Source organism: Xenopus tropicalis, chromosome 4, assembly GCF_000004195.4.
Source record: "Xenopus tropicalis strain Nigerian chromosome 4, UCB_Xtro_10.0, whole genome shotgun sequence".
Taxonomy (NCBI): Eukaryota; Metazoa; Chordata; class Amphibia; order Anura; family Pipidae; genus Xenopus; species Xenopus tropicalis.
The window spans coordinates 152,660,881-152,684,654 of NC_030680.2; the positions used below are offsets into that span (position 1 = coordinate 152,660,881).

Here is a 23,774-nt window from a genome sequence, read left to right on the forward strand (position 1 = left end):
GTGTGGGGGGGCTGGGTCCCTGGGCACTGAGCTGCTGGTGTGGGGGGGCTGGGTCCCTGGGTACTGAGCTGCTGGTGTGGGGGGGCTGGGTCCCTGGGCACTGAGCTGCTGGTGTGGGGGGGCTGGGTCCCTAGGGGGGATACTCACTGGGCTGAGAGCCTGGGAATATTACACTTTATTTATTGTGTCTCACCTGCCTGATCTGTTCCTTCCCAACAGGTTGTGTATGTCACGGCCACGTTCCCCTACGTGATGCTCCTCATCCTCCTCATTCGTGGGGTGACTCTCCCCGGAGCCTCTCAGGGCATCAAGTTCTACCTGTACCCCGACCTGTCCCGGCTGTCAGACCCACAGGTAGGGCTTATATATTATATATTACGTATGTAGCAGATTGTACACAAATTAAGGATAATGTTGCCCTCCATGGGGGGGAGGCAGCCCCTGATTGGGCAGATTTACCCAACGTCTCTCTGGTATAACTGGGTATTTTCTAATGCAATTTGCTCAAATTGATCCACAAATGAAGTGTCTGGGGGTTGGTGAAGGTTCTAGATGTTTTCTAGATACTGTATATCCCATTCCAAGGTGTATCTAGATGGAGGAGTGAATTACCAATACCCTTTCCTGTATAACAGCCCCCCCTTTGCACACAAACATTGGGGTCCCGCTCCCAGTTCTTCTTCTGACCTTCACAATAGGCTTCCGGGAATATCTATGAGAGCAAAAAGCCATTTTACCTAATTATGTTTCTAACTGGTCCAGGGTCGGACCGGGCCGGTGGGACACTGGGAAGAAACCTGGTGACCCCTGGCCTTTTTTGGGCCCCACCAACGTGACGTAAAACAACGCTGCCCTGTGCAAGGGGAGGGGCAAGTATGGTGGGTGGAGCTTGGCTGACTTTGCACTAAGGGGCAAAAAAGCACATCCCATTATGCTCCATTAAAAAGCACTTGCTTCCAGGGTCTACCTGCCTCTGTAGCCCTGTGTCCCTGCAAAGTGTAAGCTGTAGGACAAGAAGGGAGTGGGAGGAGTTATGCCTATGTGCCTACCTCCCCCGCAGCAGTACAGCATTCCTTTTTGGGGCACAGTGCCACCCTGCTCACTGCTGGTAGGGGTATAATGAATGGGTAACTCAATGGGGCTTCTGGCTGTAGAAGTCGGGGGGAATAGGCTTGGGGGGCAGCAGAACCAGATGCACCTAAAGACTGGATTTAACCCCTAAACTGGACTCTTAGCTTAACCCTATGCTAAGTGATGGGTCCCTCCTTATAACTCACTAGGGGGGGTTATCACAGTGTAGTAACCAGGGAAGCTATTCATTACATCTGCCATTAATGTATAATGATATATCCCACAAACTGGAGACTAAATACCCCATAGTGGGTCTGGGGGTGATGGCAATACCAGTCTGACAGTATGATTGTTGGGATCTATAAAATATTGCAGAGGAAAATATATATATATAAATGTGTATTTTGGTTTCATTATATACAGTATATGTTGCATTGATAGTGATTATACTGAGCTACAGTAGAGGCCATTGCTCTCGGGCAGGTTTATGTGTAATAATGTAATAGAAACCGGAATTAAAGCGACCGACTGCCTTTCATTCATTGTGCTGAATAGTTGTCATTAGTGTCAGAATCGAATAGAAATGGCAACAAAGTTATTTGTAACAGATTATGGGCAAGTTGATTATTAGTAGCCCGGGCAGGTAGAGCGGCACGAGGCCATGACAATGGGGGTGAATAGGAACCCAGGAAGTTAGTGTGGATGGGATGGGATAGGATGATGGGAATTGTAGTGCCGAAAGAGCCAGTGGGAGGAGAGAGAGGCGGCATAAATAAAAGAGACAGAAAGGGGGATCACTACCTCGTGCATACCCCCCAACTGTCCCGCTTTTCGCAATTAGGGGCTACTGTGTATGGGGGCACTGTGTATTGGAGGTACTCTCTATGGGGGCAATTAGGGGCTACTGTGTATAGGGGCACTGTGTATTGGAGGTACTCTCTATGGGGGCAATTGGGGGGTACTGTGTATGGGGGGCACTGTGTATTGGAGGTACTCTGTATGGGGGCAATTGCGGAGTACTGTGTATGGGGGGCACTGTGTATTGGAGGTACTCTCTATGGGGGCAATTAGGGGCTACTGTGTATAGGGGCACTGTGTATTGGAGGTACTCTCTATGGGGGCAATTGGGGGGTACTGTGTATGGGGGGCACTGTGTATTGGAGGTACTCTCTATGGGGGCAATTAGGGGCTACTGTGTATGGGGGGTACTGTGTATGGGGGAAATTGGGGGCACTGTGTATGGGCATTGTGTATGGGGGGGTACTTTCTATGGGGGAAATTGGGGGCAATGTATGGGGGCATTGTGTATGGGGGGGTACTTTCTATGGGGCAGTGTATGGGGGCTACTGTCTGTCTATGGGGTCAATTGGGGGCACTGTCTATGGAGGGCATTGTCTATGGGGGTAAATGGGGCACTGTGTATGGGGGGTACTGTCTATTGGGCCAATGGGGCAAAAAAATGAATTTTAAAAATGGGGTGTGGTAATTGTGGCGTGGCCACAGAAGTGGGCGTGGTAAAAAAAATTTGCCGCGCTGCACGCGCCAAATCTTTTTGTCCCTCTTTTCATTTTTCAAATGTTGGGAGGTATGACCTCATGGCAGCTGGAGAGGAGGGGACAGTGTTCCCGCCCGCCCGCCCTAGAGTAAGGGATTTGGGGGGTAGGTATTGGTTTGAGTAGTCGCAGCTTTAGGCGTGGTGGGGCTGCCCTAGGGGGAGCCAAAAGGGGCTAAATAGATGGAGGTACAGGTGTTTCCTGGAGGGGCAGGCCTGGGGGCTAGGCTTTGGGGGGGAATAGTAGGCACAGGAGGTGGGAAAGTTTGCTTGCCGAGGCCTAGTCACAGGTTGTTAATGGTAACAATTGTAATGCAGCCTTCAGCGGCTAAATGTTATGTTTATGTAATTGGTGAAAAGTGTATTGAAATTAAACATTGATTACAATTCTGTGATGTTGTTTAATACAATAAGCTGGGCCTTTCCACCCAAAATGGGGGTTAAAAGAAAGGTTGTTGCAACCTCCCCATGTATTATTAGTCGTACACGGAGGGGGATTTTGTGCAACTTGTCTGCGGGTTATTGTATGTTTCATTGTACATATAGGGGACCTGTTATCCAGAATGCTTGGGACCTGGAGTTTTGGAGAAAAAATTCTCTCATCGCTATTACTGAATAGCAGTCTGACATAGTCATAGCAACATTGTGGTGTCTGAGTAGCCTCCTATGATTCTGAGTAGCCTCCTATGACTCTGAGTAGCCTCCTATGATTCTGAGTAGCCTCCTATGATTCTGAGTAGCCTCCTATGATTCTGAGTAGCCTCCTATGACTCTGAGTAGCCTCCTATGATTCTGAGTAGCCTCCTATGATTCTGAGTAGCCTCCTATGACTCTGAGTAGCCTCCTATGATTCTGAGTAGCCTCCTATGACTCTGAGTAGCCTCCTATGATTCTGAGTAGCCTCCTATGATTCTGTGTAGCCTCCTATGATTCTGAGTAGCCTCCTATGACTCTGAGTAGCCTCCTATGATTCTGAGTAGCCTCCTATGACTCTGAGTAGCCTCCTATGACTCTGAGTAGCCTCCTATGATTCTGAGTAGCCTCCTATGATTCTGAGTAGCCTCCTATGATTCTGAGTAGCCTCCTATGACTCTGAGTAGCCTCCTATGATTCTGAGTAGCCTCCTATGACTCTGAGTAGCCTCCTATGACTCTGAGTAGCTTCCTTGGGGGCTCATGTGACTGTCTCTGCTTCCTTTGCATGGGGGAGTGTATTTCCCGGTACCCGTGTGACTGTCTCTGCTTCCTGTGCATGTGGGAGTGTATTTCCCGGTACCCATGTGACTGTCTCTGCTTCCTTTGCACGGGGGAGTGTATTTCCTGGTACCCATGTGACTGTCTCTGCTTCCTGTGCATGTGGGAGTGTATTTCCCGGTACCCATGTGACTGTCTCTGCTTCCTTTGCACGGGGGAGTGTATTTCCTGGTACCCATGTGACTGTCTCTGCTTCCTTTGCACGGGGGAGTGTATTTCCCGGTACCCATGTGACTGTCTCTGCTTCCTTTGCACGGGGGAGTGTATTTCCTGGTACCCGTGTGACTGTCTCTGCTTCCTTTGCATGGGGGAGTGTATTTCCCGGTACCCGTGTGACTGTCTCTGCTTCCTTTGCACGGGGGAGTGTATTTCTTGGTACTCATGTGACTGTCTCTGCTTCCTTTGCACGGGGGAGTGTATTTCTTGGTACCCATGTGACTGTCTCTGCTTCCTGTGCATGTGGGAGTGTATTTCCTGGTACCCATGTGACTGTCTCTGCTTCCTGTGCACGGGGGAGTGTATTTCCTGGTACCCATGTGACTGTCTCTACTTCCTGTGCATGTGGGACTGTATTTCCTGGTACCCATGTGACTGTCTCTACTTCCTGTGCATGTGGGAGTGTATTTCCTGGTACCCATGTGACTGTCTCTGCTTCCTTTGCACGGGGGAGTGTATTTCCTGGTACCCATGTGACTGTCTCTACTTCCTGTGCATGTGGGACTGTATTTCCTGGTACCCATGTGACTGTCTCTGCTTCCTGTGCATGTGGGAGTGTATTTCCTGGTACCCATGTGACTGTCTCTACTTCCTGTGCACGGGGGAGTGTATTTCCTGGTACCCATGTGACTGTCTCTACTTCCTGTGCATGTGGGACTGTATTTCCTGGAGCCCTCTAATGCTTTATGTTGGGGTTTTCAGTTAAAAATAAATAACCAGAACAAGTTTTAGGATAATAATTAAACTTGTACCTGACGTTCAGTTACATATAATAAAGCAGATATGTATCTGTGGTTTCTATGGGAAGAGGAGACAGAGTAACCGTAACTATTACAAAGCTCCGTATCATTATAATCTGTACAACTGGGATTCTGTGGCCGACAGGGTCGTTCCCCCCCAGTAAATGTTTCATAAGTAAATCAATTTCCTTGATAGATATTTCCATCTTTCTATCAGTCCCATAGATATAAGTTTTATTCACGGCGGGAAGCGAGTTCCTTTGGAACAGAGATAATATTAGATAAAGACTCCGACTCCATCCGTCACCCCGACACCGACTGCCAATCTGCTTATACGATCAGTTATAAACTGCCAGATTATTCTGCTCCCCATACGGCTCTATGGCTGACAGGAAAAGATTGAATTACACTAAATGGCTTGTGATCTCCCTTTATCTGAGATTTATTCTACCAGAAATGTCTCCCTTAATAATGTTCCGTAATGTGTATATAAAGGGAACAATAGCGATAATATGGGGCCCGGGTCTGTCTGTCTGTCTGTCTCTGGTATTCCTGTTATAGGGGCTGTTAATGTAAATATTTCACATTTTGTTTATAAAATGAGCATTTTTAAAACTAATGCAGATATATATAGAAACATTGGGGTAACAGTCACCCCGCTATAGTTCCAGGGGTACCCAGGGCACAAATAAGCACTCACCCCAAATCCCCCCCTAACTGGCCTTCAGGCTGGGCCCCCTTAGCCCATAACAAGGTTACAGATATATAGAAACATTGGGGTAACAGTCACCCCGCTATAGTTCCAGGGGTACCCAGGGCACAAATAAGCACTCACCCCAAATCCCCCCCTAACTGGCCTTCAGGCTGGGCCCCCTTAGCCCATAACAAGGTTACAGATATATAGAAACATTGGGGTAACAGTCACCCCGCTATAGTTCCAGGGGTACCCAGGGCACAAATAAGCACTCACCCCAAATCCCCCCCTAACTGGCCTTCAGGCTGGGCCCCCTTAGCCCATAACAAGGTTACAGATATATAGAAACATTGGGGTAACAGTCACCCCGCTATAGTTCCAGGGGAACCCAGGGCACAAATAAGCACTCACCCCAAATCCCCCCCTAACTGGCCTTCAGGCTGGGCCCCCTTAGCCCATAACAAGGTTACAGATATATAGAAACATTGGGGTAACAGTCACCCTGCTATAGTTCCAGGGGTACCCAGGGCACAAATAAGCACTCACCCCAAATCCCCCCCTAACTGGCCTTCAGGCTGGGCCCCCTTAGCCCATAACAAGGTTACAGATATATAGAAACATTGGGGTAACAGTCACCCCGCTATAGTTCCAGGGGTACCCAGGGCACAAATAAGCACTCACCCCAAATCCCCCCCTAACTGGCCTTCAGGCTGGGCCCCCTTAGCCCATAACAAGGTTACAGATATATAGAAACATTGGGGTAACAGTCACCCCGCTATAGTTCCAGGGGTACCCAGGGCACAAATAAGCACTCACCCCAAATCCCCCCTAACTGGCCTTCAGGCTGGGCCCCCTTAGCCCATAACAAGGTTACAGATATATAGAAACATTGGGGTAACAGTCACCCCGCTATAGTTCCAGGGGTACCCAGGGCACAAATAAGCACTCACCCCAAATCCCCCCTAACTGGCCTTCAGGCTGGGCCCCCTTAGCCCATAACAAGGTTACAGATATATAGAAACATTGGGGTAACAGTCACCCTGCTGGGTGGGTTAATAAGCACAGAAAGAGTGAATACTGGGGTCCCTGCTAGGGGGTTTCGGGGGGTGAAGGCAAAGACTTGCCCACACACAAGAGAAACAACACCGAGCCCCCCAGAGCCCCCCAGAGCCCCCCGCCCCGGTGCTGGTATTCATTGGGCCGCACTTGTTTTCTCTCTCCCCGGCTCAGAGAAATCTCACTTTCATCCAAGTCCAAAGAAAATGGCCACAAAGGAGTTTTAAGAAAGTTGTTTGAGTGAGACAAAGCGCAAGGAAGTAATGCAAATGAGGGGGGACAAATGCAAATGAGGGGAGACAAATGCAAATGAGGGGAGACAAATGCAAATGAGGGGAGACAAATGCAAATGAGGGGAGACAAATGCAAATGAGGGGAGACAAATGCAAATGAGGGGAGACAAATGCAAATGAGGGGGGACAAATGCAAATGAGGGGAGACAAATGCAAATGAGGGGAGACAAATGCAAATGAGGGGAGACAAATGCAAATGAGGGGAGACAAATGCAAATGAGGGTGGACAAATGCAAATGAGGGGAGACAATACCCCGGGGAGAGTTGCTATTAGGACCCATTTGAGTGTAACACTGCGAGTGCCGGGGGGGGGGGGCACAATGAATACAATAAGTAGGGAAACCACCCAGCGAGTTACCCCAGTGACTCTGCCCTATAAACCCTGCTGCTCGGGGGAGGCCGGTCCCACAATATAAATGTACAGGGGAAACCCCTCAGATTGGGGGGAAAGGGATAGAATAAGGAAAGCAGGGGCCCCATGAATATCAGAAGGGCCCCAATGGGGGGCAACTCCCCAGCTCTAGCTGCCCCGCTACATCTCCCCGCTCCCTGGCACAAATAGAAATGGCTAATGGGGGTATGAAAGGGGTGCCCAAGCCAAAGGCCTCTCTGGGTTACTGGGTGCCCACACTTGCTGAACAGAACCCCTGGAACTTTGGGGCAAGAGTTATTTTGGAACATACCCCATCCTGCTCCACTGCAGGTACCGGCAATTGTTCTTCCCTGAAATTTGGCATAAGTCAGTAGTGTAACAAGTACCCTTAGTGGGGCCCAGCACAGCCGCTCAGTACTTTATCCCATCTGCCCCCTGCCTGTGTCCCACCCATACCCTGCCTGCCTGTGTCCCGCCCATACCCCACCTGCTTGTATTCCGCTTGCCCCCTGCCTGCCTGTGTCCCGCCCATACCCTGCCTGCCTCTGTCCCGCCCATACCCCACCTGCTTGTATTCCGCTTGCCCCCTGCCTGCCTGTGTCCCACCCATACCCCACCTGCTTGTATTCCGCTTGCCCCCTGCCTGCCTGTGTCCCACCCATACCCCACCTGCTTGTATTCCGCTTGCCCCCTGCCTGCCTGTGTCCCGCCCATACCCTGCCTGCCTGTGTCCCACCCATACCCCACCTGCTTGTATTCCGCTTGCCCCCTGCCTGCCTGTGTCCCACCCATACCCACCTGCTTGTATTCCGCTTGCCCCCTGCCTGCCTGTGTCCCACCCATACCCCACCTGCTTGTATTCTGCTTGCCCCCTGCCTGCCTGTGTCCCACCCATACCCCACCTGCTTGTATTCAACTTGCATCCTGCCTGCCCATGTCCTGCCAATACCCTGCCTGTGTACCGCTTGCCCCCTGCCTGCCTGTGTCCTGCCAATACCCTGCCTGTGTTCCGCTTGCCCCCTGCCTGCCTGTGTCCCACCCATACCCCACCTGCTTGTATTCCGCTTGCCCCCCGCCTGCCTGTGTCTCGCCCATACCCCACCTGCTTGTATTCCGCTTGCCCCCGCCTGCCTGTGTCCCGCCCATACCCCACCTGCTTGTATTCCGCTTGCCCCCGCCTGCCTGTGTCCCGCCCATACCCTGCCTGCTTGTATTCCGCTTGCCCCCCGCCTGCCTGTGTCTCGCCCATACCCCACCTGCTTGTATTCCGCTTGCCCCCCGCCTGCCTGTGTCTCGCCCATACCCCACCTGCTTGTATTCCGCTTGACCCCACCTGCCTGTGTCCCACCCATACCCAACCTTTTTGATGCAACCGCGCCAGTTTTTACGCAATCGTGGCCAAATTGACGTGTGACAAAAAATTTTTTGCGCCATAAATTTTTCCGCACCAAATTTTCACAGAAGTTCCGTGAAACAATCCGCCGATGGCGAAATGTGGAAATTCGCTGCAAATCCATGCCTGGCAAAAACATTCGCTCATCCCTACTTGCTAAGAATAAGCCATTCTATCCCATACTGACAGTGACCCCCCCCCAGGCAGCGGATATGCTTATATGATACATTTTGTGGAAATACAAATATTCAGATGAAACATTGCAGTTTGTGCCCCTATTTGGCTAAATCTTATGCCCACAAAATTTGCTTTGGCCGAGGCTGAATTGCCGCAAAGTTATTTTGGCGCCGCTACTACTCCCCCTTTATCTGCCCCAAACTTGCCCCATTAACCCTAAAACTACATCATTTTTCCCATAATGTCCCATAATTCCATGTCTTATGTTGTGACAATGGCAATACAGGTATGGGACCTGTTATCCAGAATGCTTGGGACCTGGGGTTTTCCGGATAAGGGATCTTTCTGTAATTTAGATCTCTGTACCTTAAGTCTGCTAAAATCATTAAAACATTAAATAAACCCAATAGGGCTGTTCTGCCCCCAATAAGGGGTAATTATATCTTAGTTGGGATCAAGTACAGGTACTGTTTTATTATTACAGAGAAAAGGGAATCATTTAACCATGAAATAAACCCAATAGGGCTGTTCTGCCCCAATAAGGGGTAATTATATCTTAGTTGGGATCAAGTACAGGTACTGTTTTATTATTACAGAGAAAAGGGAATCATTTAACCATGAAATAAACCCAATAGGGCTGTTCTGCCCCCAATAAGGGGTAATTATATCTTAGTTGGGATCAAGTACAGGTACTGTTTTATTATTACAGAGAAAAGGGAATCATTTAACCATGAAATAAACCCAATAGGGCTGTTCTGCCCCCAATAAGGGGTAATTATATCTTAGTTGGGATCAAGTACAGGTACTGTTTTATTATTACAGAGAAAAGGGAATCATTTAACCATTAAATAAACCCAATAGGGCTGTTCTGCCCCAATAAGGGGTAATTATATCTTAGTTGGGATCAAGTACAGGTACTGTTTTATTATTACAGAGAAAAGGGAATCATTTAACCCTTTTAGTGCCATGGGACGTAGATTCTACGTCCTGGGTAGCAAAGGACCAAAGTGCCACAGGACGTAGAATCTACGTCCTACAGCACTATCAGGTTTACAAGCGCTGCGCTCGCTTTTAAAGCAGCGCAGCGCTTGTAAACCCTTCACAACCCCCTAGGCAACGAGCAGAGACAGTCATACTCACCGATCCGGTCCCACGATCGCGTCGCCAGCCAATGACAGCAGTGGACACGCGATGATGACGTGTCCACTGCTGTCCCTTTAAATAGCGCCGCCTACTGTCGGCTCCTCATTCCTGCTGCGCACTTCGGACCTGATGGAGCTCCCCTGCTGCCTTCCTGCTGCCTTCCTGCCAGATTGGTCGCCCCTGATCGCCTGCCTGCCTTGGGTAAGCTGAACTACAACTCTCTACCACTGTTTATTTTGCTTATTTCGATCTCAACTGTCTAAAAATTTTTTTTTTTTTTTTTTTTCAATTTTTTCTTCTATCTTTGTCATTATTACAGTTTTGTACACATACACACTTATTTACAACTTTCCCAAGCACACACAGACACTCACACACACACTTACACTTACACTTTTTTTTTTTTTTTTTTTTTTTTTTTCTATCTTTCTTTTCTTTTCTTTCTTTCTTTGCTTTCTTTGGCAGTCTTTTTTTTTACTAAAACTTTATTTCTGATCTTGCTCTATAATTATCTGATTTATTTGGTTGCATTTTAGTGTTTTTTTGGCATTTTCATAATTGATTTCTGTTTTTTATTATTCTATTGCACTGTAACTTTTTTTATTGCTATTGGGTGCTGAATTTGCAGTGACGTTGGTGGATCCAGGGCTCTGACCACCAATTTCATTGCAATTATTGTTCTTCTGTTGGTTTAGGTGGTTTTATTGGATTTTACTGATTTTATGGTGTTTTATCTTTGCATTGTTCTTTATTGTGTGTTTAGTGCCCCCAAAAAGGTTGCTTTTGCAGTGACATTGGTGGATCCAGGGCTCTGACCACCGATTTCATTGCAATTATTGTTCTTTGATTGCTTTTAGTGGTTTTATTCCATTTTAACTTCATTTGATTTCAGTTGTTCTAGAAAGGCTAAGATTGTTCTGGTAGTTTCTATTGCCAAGGGTTAGGCTGATGCCACACATGGCGTAGGGCTGATTTTTTTCAGCAAGTGGAAAAACGCTTGCCGAAAATTCAGCCCTACGCCTGCTACTTGTGCCTGCACCCGAATGAATGGAATACGCTCGGGTGCAGGCACATGTAGCCGATATACGCATGAAAACGCGAGACTTTGCATTCTCACGCGTTTTCATGCGTATATCGGCTACATGTGCCTGCACCCGAGCGTATTCCATTCATTCGGGTGCAGGCAAAAAAAAAAGGGGTGCATAGAGTGCAGCCCCAATATTATGCATTTTCAGGTTTGGCGGCCATGTACTTATGTGCAACCAGACATAGGTATCGTTTTATTCAGGGGAACTTGCAAATTGAGGTTTAGTAAGTTTTTGGTAGTTGCCATGGAAATTTTGGAGAGAAATCTAGGTTTGTATCTGGTTTTTCCTTGATTTCTGACCAAAGCGCTGACTTCTGCAAGGGACTGCGGCCACAATTTTCCATGTAGAAAGAGAAGAGTGGTGTCTCTGAATAGCTGAAGGTGTGCACTTTTCGTAAATATATAGTTTGCGGGGGTTATTTCACAGGTATGGGGGTGTTTAGACTAAATAACTGCAGGTAGAGCACATAGAGCACATACCCCCCTTATGCATTGCCCCTGTTTGGGGGCATTTGGTGGCCACGTCTTTATGTGCACCCATACATATGGGGTATCGTTTTATTCAGGGGAACTTGCAAATTGAGGTTTAGTAAGTTTTTGGTAGTTGCCATGGAGATTTTGGGGAGAAATCTAGGTTTTTATCTGGTTCTTCCTTGATTTCTGACCAAAATCTAGGTTTGTATCTGGTTTTTCCTTGATTTCTGACCAAAGCGCTGACTTCTGCGATGGACTGCAGCCACAATTTTCCATGTAGAAAGAGAAGAGTGGCGTCTCTGAATAGCAGAAGGTGTGCACTTTTCGTAAATATATTGATTGTGGGGGTTATCTCACAGGTAGGGGGGGTTAACACTGAAAAGCTGCAGGTAGTGCACATAGAGCGCAGCCCCCAAAATTTCAACTGAAATTGCCCTTATACATTGCCCCTGTTTTGGGGCATTTGGTGGCCACGTCTTTATGTGCACCCCTACATATGGGGTATTGTTTTATTCAGGGGAACTTGCAGATTGATGGTTAGTAAGTTTTTGGTAGTTGCCATGGAGATTTTGGGGAGAAATCTAGGTTTGTATCTGGTTTTTCCTTGATTTCTGACCAAAGCGCTGACTTCTGCAAGGGACTGCGGCCACAATTTTCCATGTAGAAAGAGAAGAGTGGTGTCTCTGAATAGCTGAAGGTGTGCACTTTTTGTAAATATATAGTTTGCGGGGGTTATTTCACAGGTATGGGGGTGTTTAGACTATATAACTGCAGGTAGAGCACATAGAGCACAGCCCCCCCTTATGTATTGCCCCTGTTTGGGGGCATTTGGTGGCCACGTCTTTATGTGCACCCATACATATGGGGTATCGTTTTATTCAGGGGAACTTGCAGATTGATGGTTAGTAAGTTTTTGGTAGTTGCCATGGAGATTTTGGGGAGAAATCTAGGTTTTTTATCTGGTTTTTCCTTGATTTCTGACCAAAATCTAGGTTTGTATCTGGTTTTTCCTTGATTTCTGACCAAAGCGCTGACTTCTGCAAGGGACTGCGGCCACAATTTGTCATGTAGAAAGAGAAGAGTGGTGTCTCTGAATAGCTGAAGGTGTGCACTTTTTGTAAATATATAGTTTGCGGGGGTTATTTCACAGGTATGGGGGTGTTTAGACTATATAACTGCAGGTAGAGCACATAGAGCACAGCCCCCCTTATGCATTGCCCCTGTTTGGTGGCCACGTCTTTATGTGCACCCATACATATGGGGTATCGTTTTATTCAGGGGAACTTGCAGATTGATGTTTAGTAAGTTTTTGGTAGTTGCCATGGAGATTTTGGGGAGAAATCTAGGTTTGTATCTGGTTTTTCCTTGATTTCTGACCAAAGCGCTGACTTCTGCAAGGGACTGGGGCCACAATTTTTCATGTAGAAAGAGAAGAGTGGTGTCTCTGAATAGCTGAAGGTGTGCACTTTTTGGAAATATATAGTTTGCGGGGGTTATTTCACAGGTATGGGGGTGTTTAGACTATATAACTGCAGGTAGAGCACATAGAGCACAGCCCCCCCTTATGCATTGCCCCTGTTTGGGGGCATTTGGTGGCCACGTCTTTATGTGCACCCATACATATGGGGTATCGTTTTATTCAGGGGAACTTGCAGATTGATGTTTAGTAAGTTTTTGGTAGTTGCCATGGAGATTTTGGGGAGAAATCTAGGTTTGTATCTGGTTTTTCCTTGATTTCTGACCAAAGCGCTGACTTCTGCAAGGGACTGCGGCCACAATTTTCCATGTAGAAAGAGAAGAGTGGTGTCTCTGAATAGCTGAAGGTGTGCACTTTTTGGAAATATATAGTTTGCGGGGGTTATTTCACAGGTATGGGGGTGTTTAGACTATATAACTGCAGGTAGATCACATAGAGCACAGCCCCCCCTTATGCATTGCCCCTGTTTGGGGGCATTTGGTGGCCACGTCTTTATGTGCACCCATACATATGGGGTATCGTTTTATTCAGGGGAACTTGCAAATTGAGGTTTAGTAAGTTTTTGGTAGTTGCCATGGAGATTTTGGGGAGAAATCTAGGTTTTTTATCTGGTTTTTCCTTGATTTCTGACCAAAATCTAGGTTTGTATCTGGTTTTTCCTTGATTTCTGACCAAAGCGCTGACTTCTGCAAGGGACTGCAGCCACAATTTTCCATGTAGAAAGAGAAGAGTGGTGTCTCTGAATAGCTGAAGGTGTGCACTTTTCGTAAATATATAGATTTTGGGGGTTATTTCACAGGTAGGGGGGGTTAACACTGAAAAACTGCAGGTAGTGCACATAGAGCGCAGCCCCCAAAATTTCAACTGAAATTGCCCTTATGCATTGCCCCTGTTTGGGGGCATTTGGTGGCCACGTCTTTATGTGCACCCATACATATGGGGTATCGTTTTATTCAGGGGAACTTGCAGATTGATGTTTAGTAAGATTTCGGTAGTTGCCATGGGGATTTTGGGGAGAAATCTAGGTTTGTATCTGGTTTTTCCTTGATTTCTGACCAAAGCGCTGACTTCTGCAAGGGACTGCGGCCACAATTTTCCATGTAGAAAGAGAAGAGTGGTGTCTCTGAATAGCTGAAGGTGTGCACTTTTCGTAAATATATAGATTGTGGGGGTTATCTCACAGGTAGGGGGGGTTAACACTGAAAAACTGCAGGTAGTGCACATAGAGCGCAGCCCCCAAAATTTCAACTGAAATTGCCCTTATGCATTGCCCCTGTTTGGGGGCATTTGGTGGCCACGTCTTTATGTGCACCCATACATATGGGGTATCGTTTTATTCAGGGGAACTTGCAGATTGATGTTTAGTAAGTTTTTGGTAGTTGCCATGGAGATTTTGGGGAGAAATCTAGGTTTGTATCTGTTTTTTTCCTTGATTTCTGACCAAAGCGCTGACTTCTGCAAGGGACTGCATCCACAATTTTCCATGTAGAAAGAGAAGAGTGGTGTCTCTGAATAGCTGAAGGTGTGCACTTTTCAGAAATATATAGTTTGTGGGGGTTATTTCACAGGTAGGGGGGGTTAACACTGAAAAACTGCAGGTAGTGCACATAGAGCGCAGCCCCCAAATTTTTAGCTGTAATTGCCTTTATGCATTGCCCCTGCTTTGGAGTGTTTGGTGCCCATGTCTTTATGTGCACCCATACATATGGGGCATCATTTTATTCAGGAGAAGTTTGTCTTTCAAATTTGCCTTTGTTAGAAAATTTTTATGAGATTTTTTTTTGTCAAATCCACATTTGATCATGCGTCCAAGTTTACGTTTTAGAAAAAAAAAAAAATGTCAAAAAAAGCTCCAAATTGCACAATGCACTGACAAAAAGTATTTGGCTTTTGAGAGAAAACTACATTGCACCTAGAAACCTGAAGGTCTGTAGTTTCTAAAGATACCAAACATGAGGGGATATTTTAGATTTACATATAAGTTATGCTGCATCAACTGTTACAAGCGCTTTTCCGCTTTGTTCTGGTGTGATATTGTACTAAGTATTGCTTTAGTTTGGGGGTTACTTCTGGACAGGAACTGTGGGGTACCACCACATATTTGGTATCGTTGGACTTGGGAGTATCAGGGCTTTTACAAACGACAAAAAAAAGTGTGTAAAATTAACTTTTCTATGGAAAAAAACCTCAAAATATACAGAAATTTTTCATAATTTTTTTTTTTTTTTACATATTTCACCCAAAATACACATCATATCTCCAGAAAAGTTATAAAATTTGATATGTATGTCGAAGCCCAATTAGTGACGAAAAAAACGATATATAATTTCCCTAGTTTCATGGAGGTTTTCCTACCAAAAAACATTGTTAAAGTGAATGAGTACAAAATGCTTAAAAAACGTCTGGCACTGGGGGGAACCGAAATGACGAATTCGGCTGGCACTTAAAGGGTTAACCATGAAATAAACCCAATAGGGCTGTTCTGCCCCCAATAAGGGGTAATTATATCTTAGTTGGGATCAAGTACAGGTACTGTTTTATTATTACAGAGAAAAGGGAATCATTTAACCATGAAATAAACCCAATAGGGCTGTTCTGCCCCCAATAAGGGGTAATTATATCTTAGTTGGGATCAAGTACAGGTACTGTTTTATTATTACAGAGAAAAAGGAATCATTTAACCATTAAATAAACCCAATAGGGCTGTTCTGCCCCAATAAGGGGTAATTATATCTTAGTTGGGATCAAGTACAGGTACTGTTTTATTATTACAGAGAAAAGGGAATCATTTAACCATTAAATAAACCCAATAAGGGGTAATTATATCTTAGTTGGGATCAACTGGATCCCTTACCTGTACTGGAAGTGTCTTACAGGAGAAGTAAAGGTAAAATGAAGGTATTAGTATCTATATTAATAAACATCCTCTGTGTATCATAGAAGGAAGGATGGTTGGGCCACATCAGAACATTATAAATCAGAGGGACCTGCCCTGGGGCATATTTGAGTCCGGTACTGCCCCAGGCAACTAAGCCCATCCCCCCCTATCCCCCCTCACCCCCCAGGTCCGTTGCCAAAAGTCCATTTCTTTTCAGCCAAAGGCATGACCCAAGGATGAGCCGCAGTATGGATTGTTAGCACCAGAGCCTGTATAGATACCCCAAAGTACAGATACCCCAATGTACAGATACCCCAAAGTACAGATACCCCAATGTACAGCTACCCCAATGTACAGATACCCCAATGTACAGCAACCCCAATGTACAGATACCCCAATGTACAGCTACCCCAATGTACAGCTACCCCAATGTACAGCTACCCCAATGTACAGCTACCCCAATGTACAGCTACCCCAATGTACAGATACCCCAATGTACAGCTACCCCAATGTACAGCTACCCCAATGTACAGATACCCCAATGTACAGATACCCCAATGTACAGATACCCCAATGTACAGATACCCCAATGTACAGCAACCCCAATGTACAGATACCCCAATGTACAGCTACCCCAATGTACAGCTACCCCAATGTACAGCTACCCCAATGTACAGCTACCCCAATGTACAGCTACCCCAATGTACAGCTACCCCAATGTACAGATACCCCAATGTACAGCTACCCCAATGTACAGCTACCCCAATGTACAGCTACCCCAATGTACAGCTACCCCAATGTACAGCTACCCCAATGTACAGCTACCCCAATGTACAGATACCCCAATGTACAGCTACCCCAATGTACAGCTACCCCAATGTACAGATACCCCAATGTACAGCTACCCCAATGTACAGATACCCCAATGTACAGATACCCCAATGTACAGCTACCCCAATGTACAGCTACCCCAATGTACAGACACCCCAATATCCAGATACCCTAATGTGGCTGAACCCCCCCTCCCGGTGGGCCGCTCACGGCCGGCTCTACTCCTTTAATTGAATTTCCAGGTTATTTTCCTGCCGGGAACCTTGGGGGAGCGCTCTCGCTTTCAGTTGACCTATGATTGCTGCTTCCACTTCTATTAAAGAGATTGTCTGTCACAAGGCGCTGGGTTTCCCTGCGAGTGGCGAAGGCCTGAGATTCAGCCGGCCGTGCGTTATTCAGCCTGACAGCCCGGGAACCGACTGAGGCAGCGGAGCAAAGCAAATGCACTTCTAATGCTCCGCTGGAAAGGCTGCGTATCCAGAGCACTCAGCAACGGCCAGATCTCAGCTGGGAGCACTGACTGCTCAGGATAAAATGATAAAAGTTTATTAAAATACATAAACCCTGTGTGTCTCCTGCTGCAGCCAAGTGAGACGTCTCACAGCGACCTGCGTATCTGCACCCACTGTATAAACGCTGTGTATGTGGCTGAGCCAGAATATCAACTGCCTTAGGCATAGGGGCGGGGCATACAATTACTTTCATTTTTAATTCAACACTTCCTTGGTATCACTCCCCCCCCATCTAATTGTGTAGGCAGTGCATGGGTAGCCAAACTGTGCCTCTGCTGTCCAGTGAGCCATTTGTTTTGGTATAGGTTATATTCTCTAAATCTAACATACTACAGGTATGAGATCCCTTATCTGAAAATCTGTTATCCAGAAAGCTCCGAATTATGGAATGTCTGCCTCCCATAGACTCCATTTTAATCAAATAATTCAGAATTTTTAAACTGATCCCCTTTTCTCTGTAATAATAAAACAGTACCTGTACTTGATCCCAACTAAGATATAATTACCCCTTATTGGGGCAGAACAGCCCTATTGGGTTTATTTATTATTGATTTTTTTAGTAGACTTAAGGTATGGAGATCCAAATTATGAAAAGACCCCCCCGTAATATCCTTGTTCCTGAGCATTCTTGATAATGGGTCCCATACCTGTACTGGCTTGGACTGGAAGCCCCTAATCAGAGATGCTGATCCAGATCCAGCCCCATGGAACAAACTGCTACAGAACCTGCAGAAAAACATAATTATAATGCAAGAAAATTCCCCAATGAGAATTCTAATGACCAAAAACCTCATTATAGATGCAGGAGAAGTGACCAATGAGAATGCTGATTCCCTGTGTCAGGCCCCTTGCTGGTACCTTACATATAGAGATAATGATGGCATTTTTCCCGTCATTATATGGCACAGGAATCAGACATGGGGATAAAGGGACAGACTTGTTCAGTGCTGGGAAACTGTGCTTATTGCTCCCAACTCCAATTGCAGGAACAGAGAACAGGGAGCCGGATTTACTCACATCAGCTGGGATTCTCATTGGGGGATTCTTTTGCATTTTAATGCAGTTTTATTGGGCAATATTGCTTTAAGAATACAGCCCTGATGTTGCTGGACTACAGCTCCCAGCATGCCTCACCCTTCATTATATGTTACATTATTCTGGGATTTGTAGTCCAGTAACAAATGGTTTGAATGAATTCCCGTGACTTGTCTCCCCAATCAGACATATCATTCACCCTTTGTACATAATTATTTAATATTCATTCCTTTTACTCGAGAGTGAAAAAAGCGAAATATCTGACAGACATTAATGTTAGAGCGGATCTGGGGAAATTGGAATGATACAAAGATTTCCACTAAAACAAACGCTTTGGTTCCTATCTGCTTGAATAGATCGTGACAGTGTCGGGCTCAGTGATTTTTGTGTTGGAAATACCGTAATTCTATAAGGAGAATTTTACAAAAAAATGCTCCCCCCTCCTGGGGGGGGCGGGTGCAGTGGGAAATTCTGTGGGAGACAGGATAGATGGGGTAGTGGGCATAGTAAGGGAAAATGGGGGAGGAGACTTGCTTCGGGATACTGATAATGGCAGGGAGGCCCATAAGTTGTTTACACGTCATTCTCACGCCGGAACCAGTATTAAATGTATGTTTACCAATGCAAGGAGTCTGACTGGTAAAATGGGAGAGCTGGAGGTACTGGCGTTGGAGCGGAAATATGATGGGATTGGTGTTGCTGAAACTTGGTTGAATGAGTCTCATGACTGGGCTGTTAATATTGGGGGGTATACATTGTTTCGGAGGGACAGGGGCAATAGAAAAGGAGGAGGAGTGTGTCTGTTCATTAAGCACGACTTAAAAGCAAATATTAGGGAGGAAGTGATGGGGTTAACAGAGGGAGCTGAATCCTTATGGGTTGAGCTTCTCACAGATAGTAAAGAATCTACCAAACTAATTGTAGGGGTATGCTATAGACCCCCTAATGTAAGCGAAGAGGAGGAGGCCCAGCTCCTGTTTGGGGCAAGTGATAATAATGGGGGATTTTAATTACCCTGATATTGACTGGGGCAATAGTACTGCCAGGACAGTAAATGGGAACAAGTTTATAAACTTGCTGCATGACAACTTTATGTCACAGGTTGTTGAGGAGCCAACCAGGAACCTGCTATACTGGATCTAGTGATCTCTAATGGCCCAGAACGTATAGCAAATGTGCAAGTGGTTGAACCCCTGGGTAATAGTGACCATAATGTTATTTCATTTGATGTTTGGTGCAGGAAACAAATTTACACGGGGGCAACAAAGACACTGAATTTTAGGAAGGCAAATTTTAGCTCCTTAAGGGCAGCGCTTCAGGGCATAGATTGGGGCATTATGTTTTCTGATAAAAACACAGAGCAGAAATGGTTGTCATTTAAACTGATATTAAATCATTACTGTTCTCAATTCATTCCATTAATAAGAAAAAGTAGAAGTGTAAGAATCACCCCATGTGGCTTAACTCTGAGGTAAAGAAGTTAATAGGGAGAAAAAGGAAAGCTTTTAAGAAATATAAGTCAGAGGGGACAGTAGCTGCGTTTAATGAATATAAACACTATAACAAGTGTGTAAAACAGCAATCCGGAAGGCAAAGATAGAAAATGAGGAGCGCATCGCGGCCGAGGCCAAGACTAACCCCAAAAAGTTTTTAAAGTATATTAATAGTAAAAAGATGCAGGTTGAGGGTGTGGCCCCATTGAGTTATAATAACAATATGGTTACAGCGGATACAGAAAAGGCAGATGTGCTTAACCAGTTCTTTTCTTCTGTGTATACAGTAGGGGGAGCCAGTGGGACAAGTCCCACCCAATAGCTTCACTGTTGCCTCAGCTCCAACTACACAGTGGTTGGCACAGGATATGGTGCTTAAAGGGTTACACACGATAAATGTAAACAAGGCACCGGGGCCAGATGGAATACACCCTCGGGTACTGAGAGAGCTAGGGGCAGAATTGCAGTGGCCCTTGTTTCTGATATTCTCAGACTCGCTTTCATCAGGTATGGTACCTAGGGATTGGAAGAAGGCAAATGTCATTCCTATATTTATACAGGGAGTAAGATCTCAGCCTGGCAATTATAGGCCTGTAAGTCTGACATCCGTGGTGGGCAAGTTATTTGAAGGCTTGTTAAGGGATCACATTCAAAATGATGCAGTGGAGAATGGCATTATGGGTAGGAATCAGCATGGCTTTATGAAGGGCAGGTCATGTCAGACCAATTTAATTGCTTTTTATGATGAGGTAAGTAAGAAGCTGGACAGTGGGGGGCAGTAGTGGGACAGTGGGGATGCAGTAGTGGGACAGTGGGGGGCAGTAGTGGGACAGTGGGGATGCAGTAGATATAATCTATTTGGATTTTGCCAAAGCATTTGATACCGTTCCCCACAAACGACTGCTTTCTAAGCTAAGGTCTATTGGTCTTAGTGAAGTCGTTTGCACATGGATAGAAAACTGGCTACAGGATCGGGTACAGAGGGGGGTTGTTAATGGCACATTCTCTACTTGGAGTAAGGTTCTCAGTGGGGTCCCTCAGGGTTCTGTACTGGGTCCACTTTTGTTTAATTTGTTCATAAATGACTTAGGGGAGGGTATTATGAGTAATGTATCAGTGTTTGCAGATGGCACAAAACTCTGCAGCCCAGTCAATTCTATCCAGGATGTGACATCCCTGCAGCAGGATCTTGACCAACTGGCAATCTGGGCAGCTAAGTGGCAGATGAGATTTAATGTGGATAAATGTAAGGTCATGCACCTGGGATGTAAAAATATGCCCCCACTTATACCCTTAATGGGACTGCACTAGGCAAATCCATAATGGAGAAGGACCTTGGAGTCCTTGTAGATAATAAACTTGGCTGTAGCAAGCAATGCCAGGCAGCAGCTGCAAGGGCAAACAGGGTATTGAGCTGTATTAAAAGGGGTATAGATTCACGGGAGGAGGGGGTTATTCTTCCCCTTTACAGAGCGCTGGTAAGGCCCATCTAGAATATGCTGTTCAGTTTGGTCTCCAGTGCTCAAACGGGACATTACTGAGTTAGAGAGGGTCCAGAGAAGGGCAAACTAAGCTGGTAAAGGGTATGGAAAGTCTCGGTTATGGGGAAAGGCTGGCCCAGTTTGGGTCTGTTTACACTGGAGAAAGAGGCGCTTAAGAGGTGACATGATAACTATGTATAAATATATAAGGGGAGCATATAATAACCTTTCTAATGTTTTATTTACCAGTAGGTCCTTCCACAGACACGAGGGCACCCACTCCGTTTAGAAGAAGGGAGGTTCCATTTAAACATTCGGAAAAGGATTTTTTACAGTGAGAGCTGTGAGGTTCTGGGGTCCCCCCCTCCCCGAATCAGTCGTGCTGGCCTGATACATTATATAACGTTTAATAAGGGGCTATGGATCTAGCAAGTGAGGAATACAGGGGTAGGGGGATGCTCTCAGCAAGTGAAGGGAATACAGGGGTAGGGGGGATAGCTCTCAGTACAAGTGAGGGAATACAGGGGTAGGGGGGATAGCTCTCAGTACAAGTGAGGGAATACAGGGGTAGGGGGGATAGCTCTCAGTACAAGTGAGGGGAATACAGGGGTGGAGATAGCTTCGTAGGAGGGAATAAGGGAGATGCTCTCAGACAGTGAGGGAATACAGGGGTAGGGGAGATCTCTCAGACATACATATCAGGTAGCAAGTCCGAGGGAATACAGGGGTAGGGGGGATAGCTCTCAGTACAAGTTGAGGGAAATACAGGGGTGGGAGCTCGTATAGGGGAATACGTGGGAACTCTCAGTACAAGTGAGGGAATACAGGGTAGGGGGATGACGTCTCAGTACAAGTGAGGGAATACAGGGGTAGGGGGATAGCTCTCAGTACTAACTGAGGAATACAGGGGTAGGGGAGATAGCTCTCCAGTACAAGTGAAGGGAATACAGGGGTAGGGAGATAGCTCTCAGTTACAATGAGGGAAATACAGGGGTAGGGGGGATAGCTCTATACAAGTGAGGGAATACAGGGGTAGGGAGATAGCTTCAGTACAAGTGAGGGAATACAGGGGTAGGGGAGATAGCTCTCTAGTACAAAGTGAGGGAATACAGGGGTAGGGGAGATAGTCTCAGTACAGAGTGAAGGGAATACAAGGGTAGGGGAGATAGCTCTCAGTACAAGTGAGGGGAATACAGGGGGATGGGGGGATAAGCTCTCAGATCAAGTGAGGGAATAAGGGGTAGGGGAGATAGCTCTCAGTACAAGTGAAGGAATACAGGGGTAGGGGAGATAGCTTCTCTACATAGTGATGGGAATACAGGGGTAGGGGGGATACAGGGGTAGGGGGGACTAGCTCTCAAGTGAAGCAGTGAGGGATACAGGGGTCAGGGGCAAGATAGCTCTCAGTACAAGTGAGGGAATACAGGGGTAGGGGGATAGCTCTCAGTACAAGTGAGGGAATACAGGGGTAGGGGGGATAGCTCTCAGTACAAGTGAGGAATACAGGGGTAGGGGGATAGCTCTCAGTACAAGTGAGGGAATACAGGGGTAGGGGAGATAGCTCTCAGTACAAGTGAGGGAATACAGGGGTAGGGGGGATAGCTCTCAGTACAAGTGAGGAATACAGGGGTAGGGGAGATAGCTCTCAGTACAAGTGAGGGAATACAGGGGGTAGGGGGGATAGCTCTCAGTACAAGTGAGGGAATACAGGGTAGGGGGGATAGCTCTCAGTACAAGTGAGGAATACAGGGTAGGGGAGATAGCTCTCAGTACAAGTGAGGGAATACAGGGGTAGGGGGATAGCTCTCAGTACAAGTGAGGGAATACAGGGGTATAGGGGATAGCTCTCAGTACAAGTGAGGAATACAGGGGTAGGGGGGATAGCTCTCAGTACAAGTGAGGGAATACAGGGGTTAGGGGGATAGCTCTCAGTACAAGTGAGGGAATACACGGGGTAGGGGATAGCTCTCAGTACAAGTGAGGGAATACAGGGGTAGGGGAGATAGCTCTCAGTACAAGTGAGGGAATACAGGGGTAGGGGGGATAGCTCTCAGTACAAGTGACGGGAATTACAGGGTAGGGGGGAGATAGCTCTCAGTACAAGTGAGGGAATACAGGGGTAGGGAGATAGCTCTCAGTACAAGTGAGGGAATACAGGGGTAGGGGAGATAGCTCTCAGTACAAGTGAGGGAATACAGGGGTAGGGGGGATAGCTCTCAGTACAAGTGAGGGAATACAGGGGTAGGGGGGATAGCTCTCAGTACAAGTGAGGGAATACAGGGGTAGGGGGATAGCTCTCAGTACAAGTGACGGGAATACAGGGGTAGGGGGATAGCTCTCAGTACAAGTGAGGGAATACAGGGTAGGGGAGATAGCTCTCAGTACAAGTGAGGGAATACAGGGTAGGGGAGATAGCTCTCAGTACAAGTGAGGGAATACAGGGGTAGGGGAGATAGCTCTCAGTACAAGTGAGGGAATACAGGGGTAGGGGGGATAGCTCTCAGTACAAGTGAGGGAATACAGGGGTAGGGGGGATAGCTCTCAG

The 23,774-nt window shown here is 46.5% G+C and overlaps 1 protein-coding gene across 3 annotated transcripts in view; it reads left to right on the forward strand.

Annotated features, from left to right (window-relative positions):
• The window catches only part of LOC100497766 (sodium- and chloride-dependent GABA transporter 3), a 119,942-nt gene that overhangs the window by 64,673 nt on the left and 31,495 nt on the right, over positions 1–23,774 (forward strand). For all 3 annotated transcript variants that reach the window (XM_031901299.1, XM_031901297.1, XM_031901298.1), the window contains exon 7: positions 220–354. In XM_031901299.1, the coding sequence (XP_031757159.1) occupies positions 220–354 (135 nt within the window). The remainder of the gene's footprint in view (positions 1–219; positions 355–23,774) is intronic.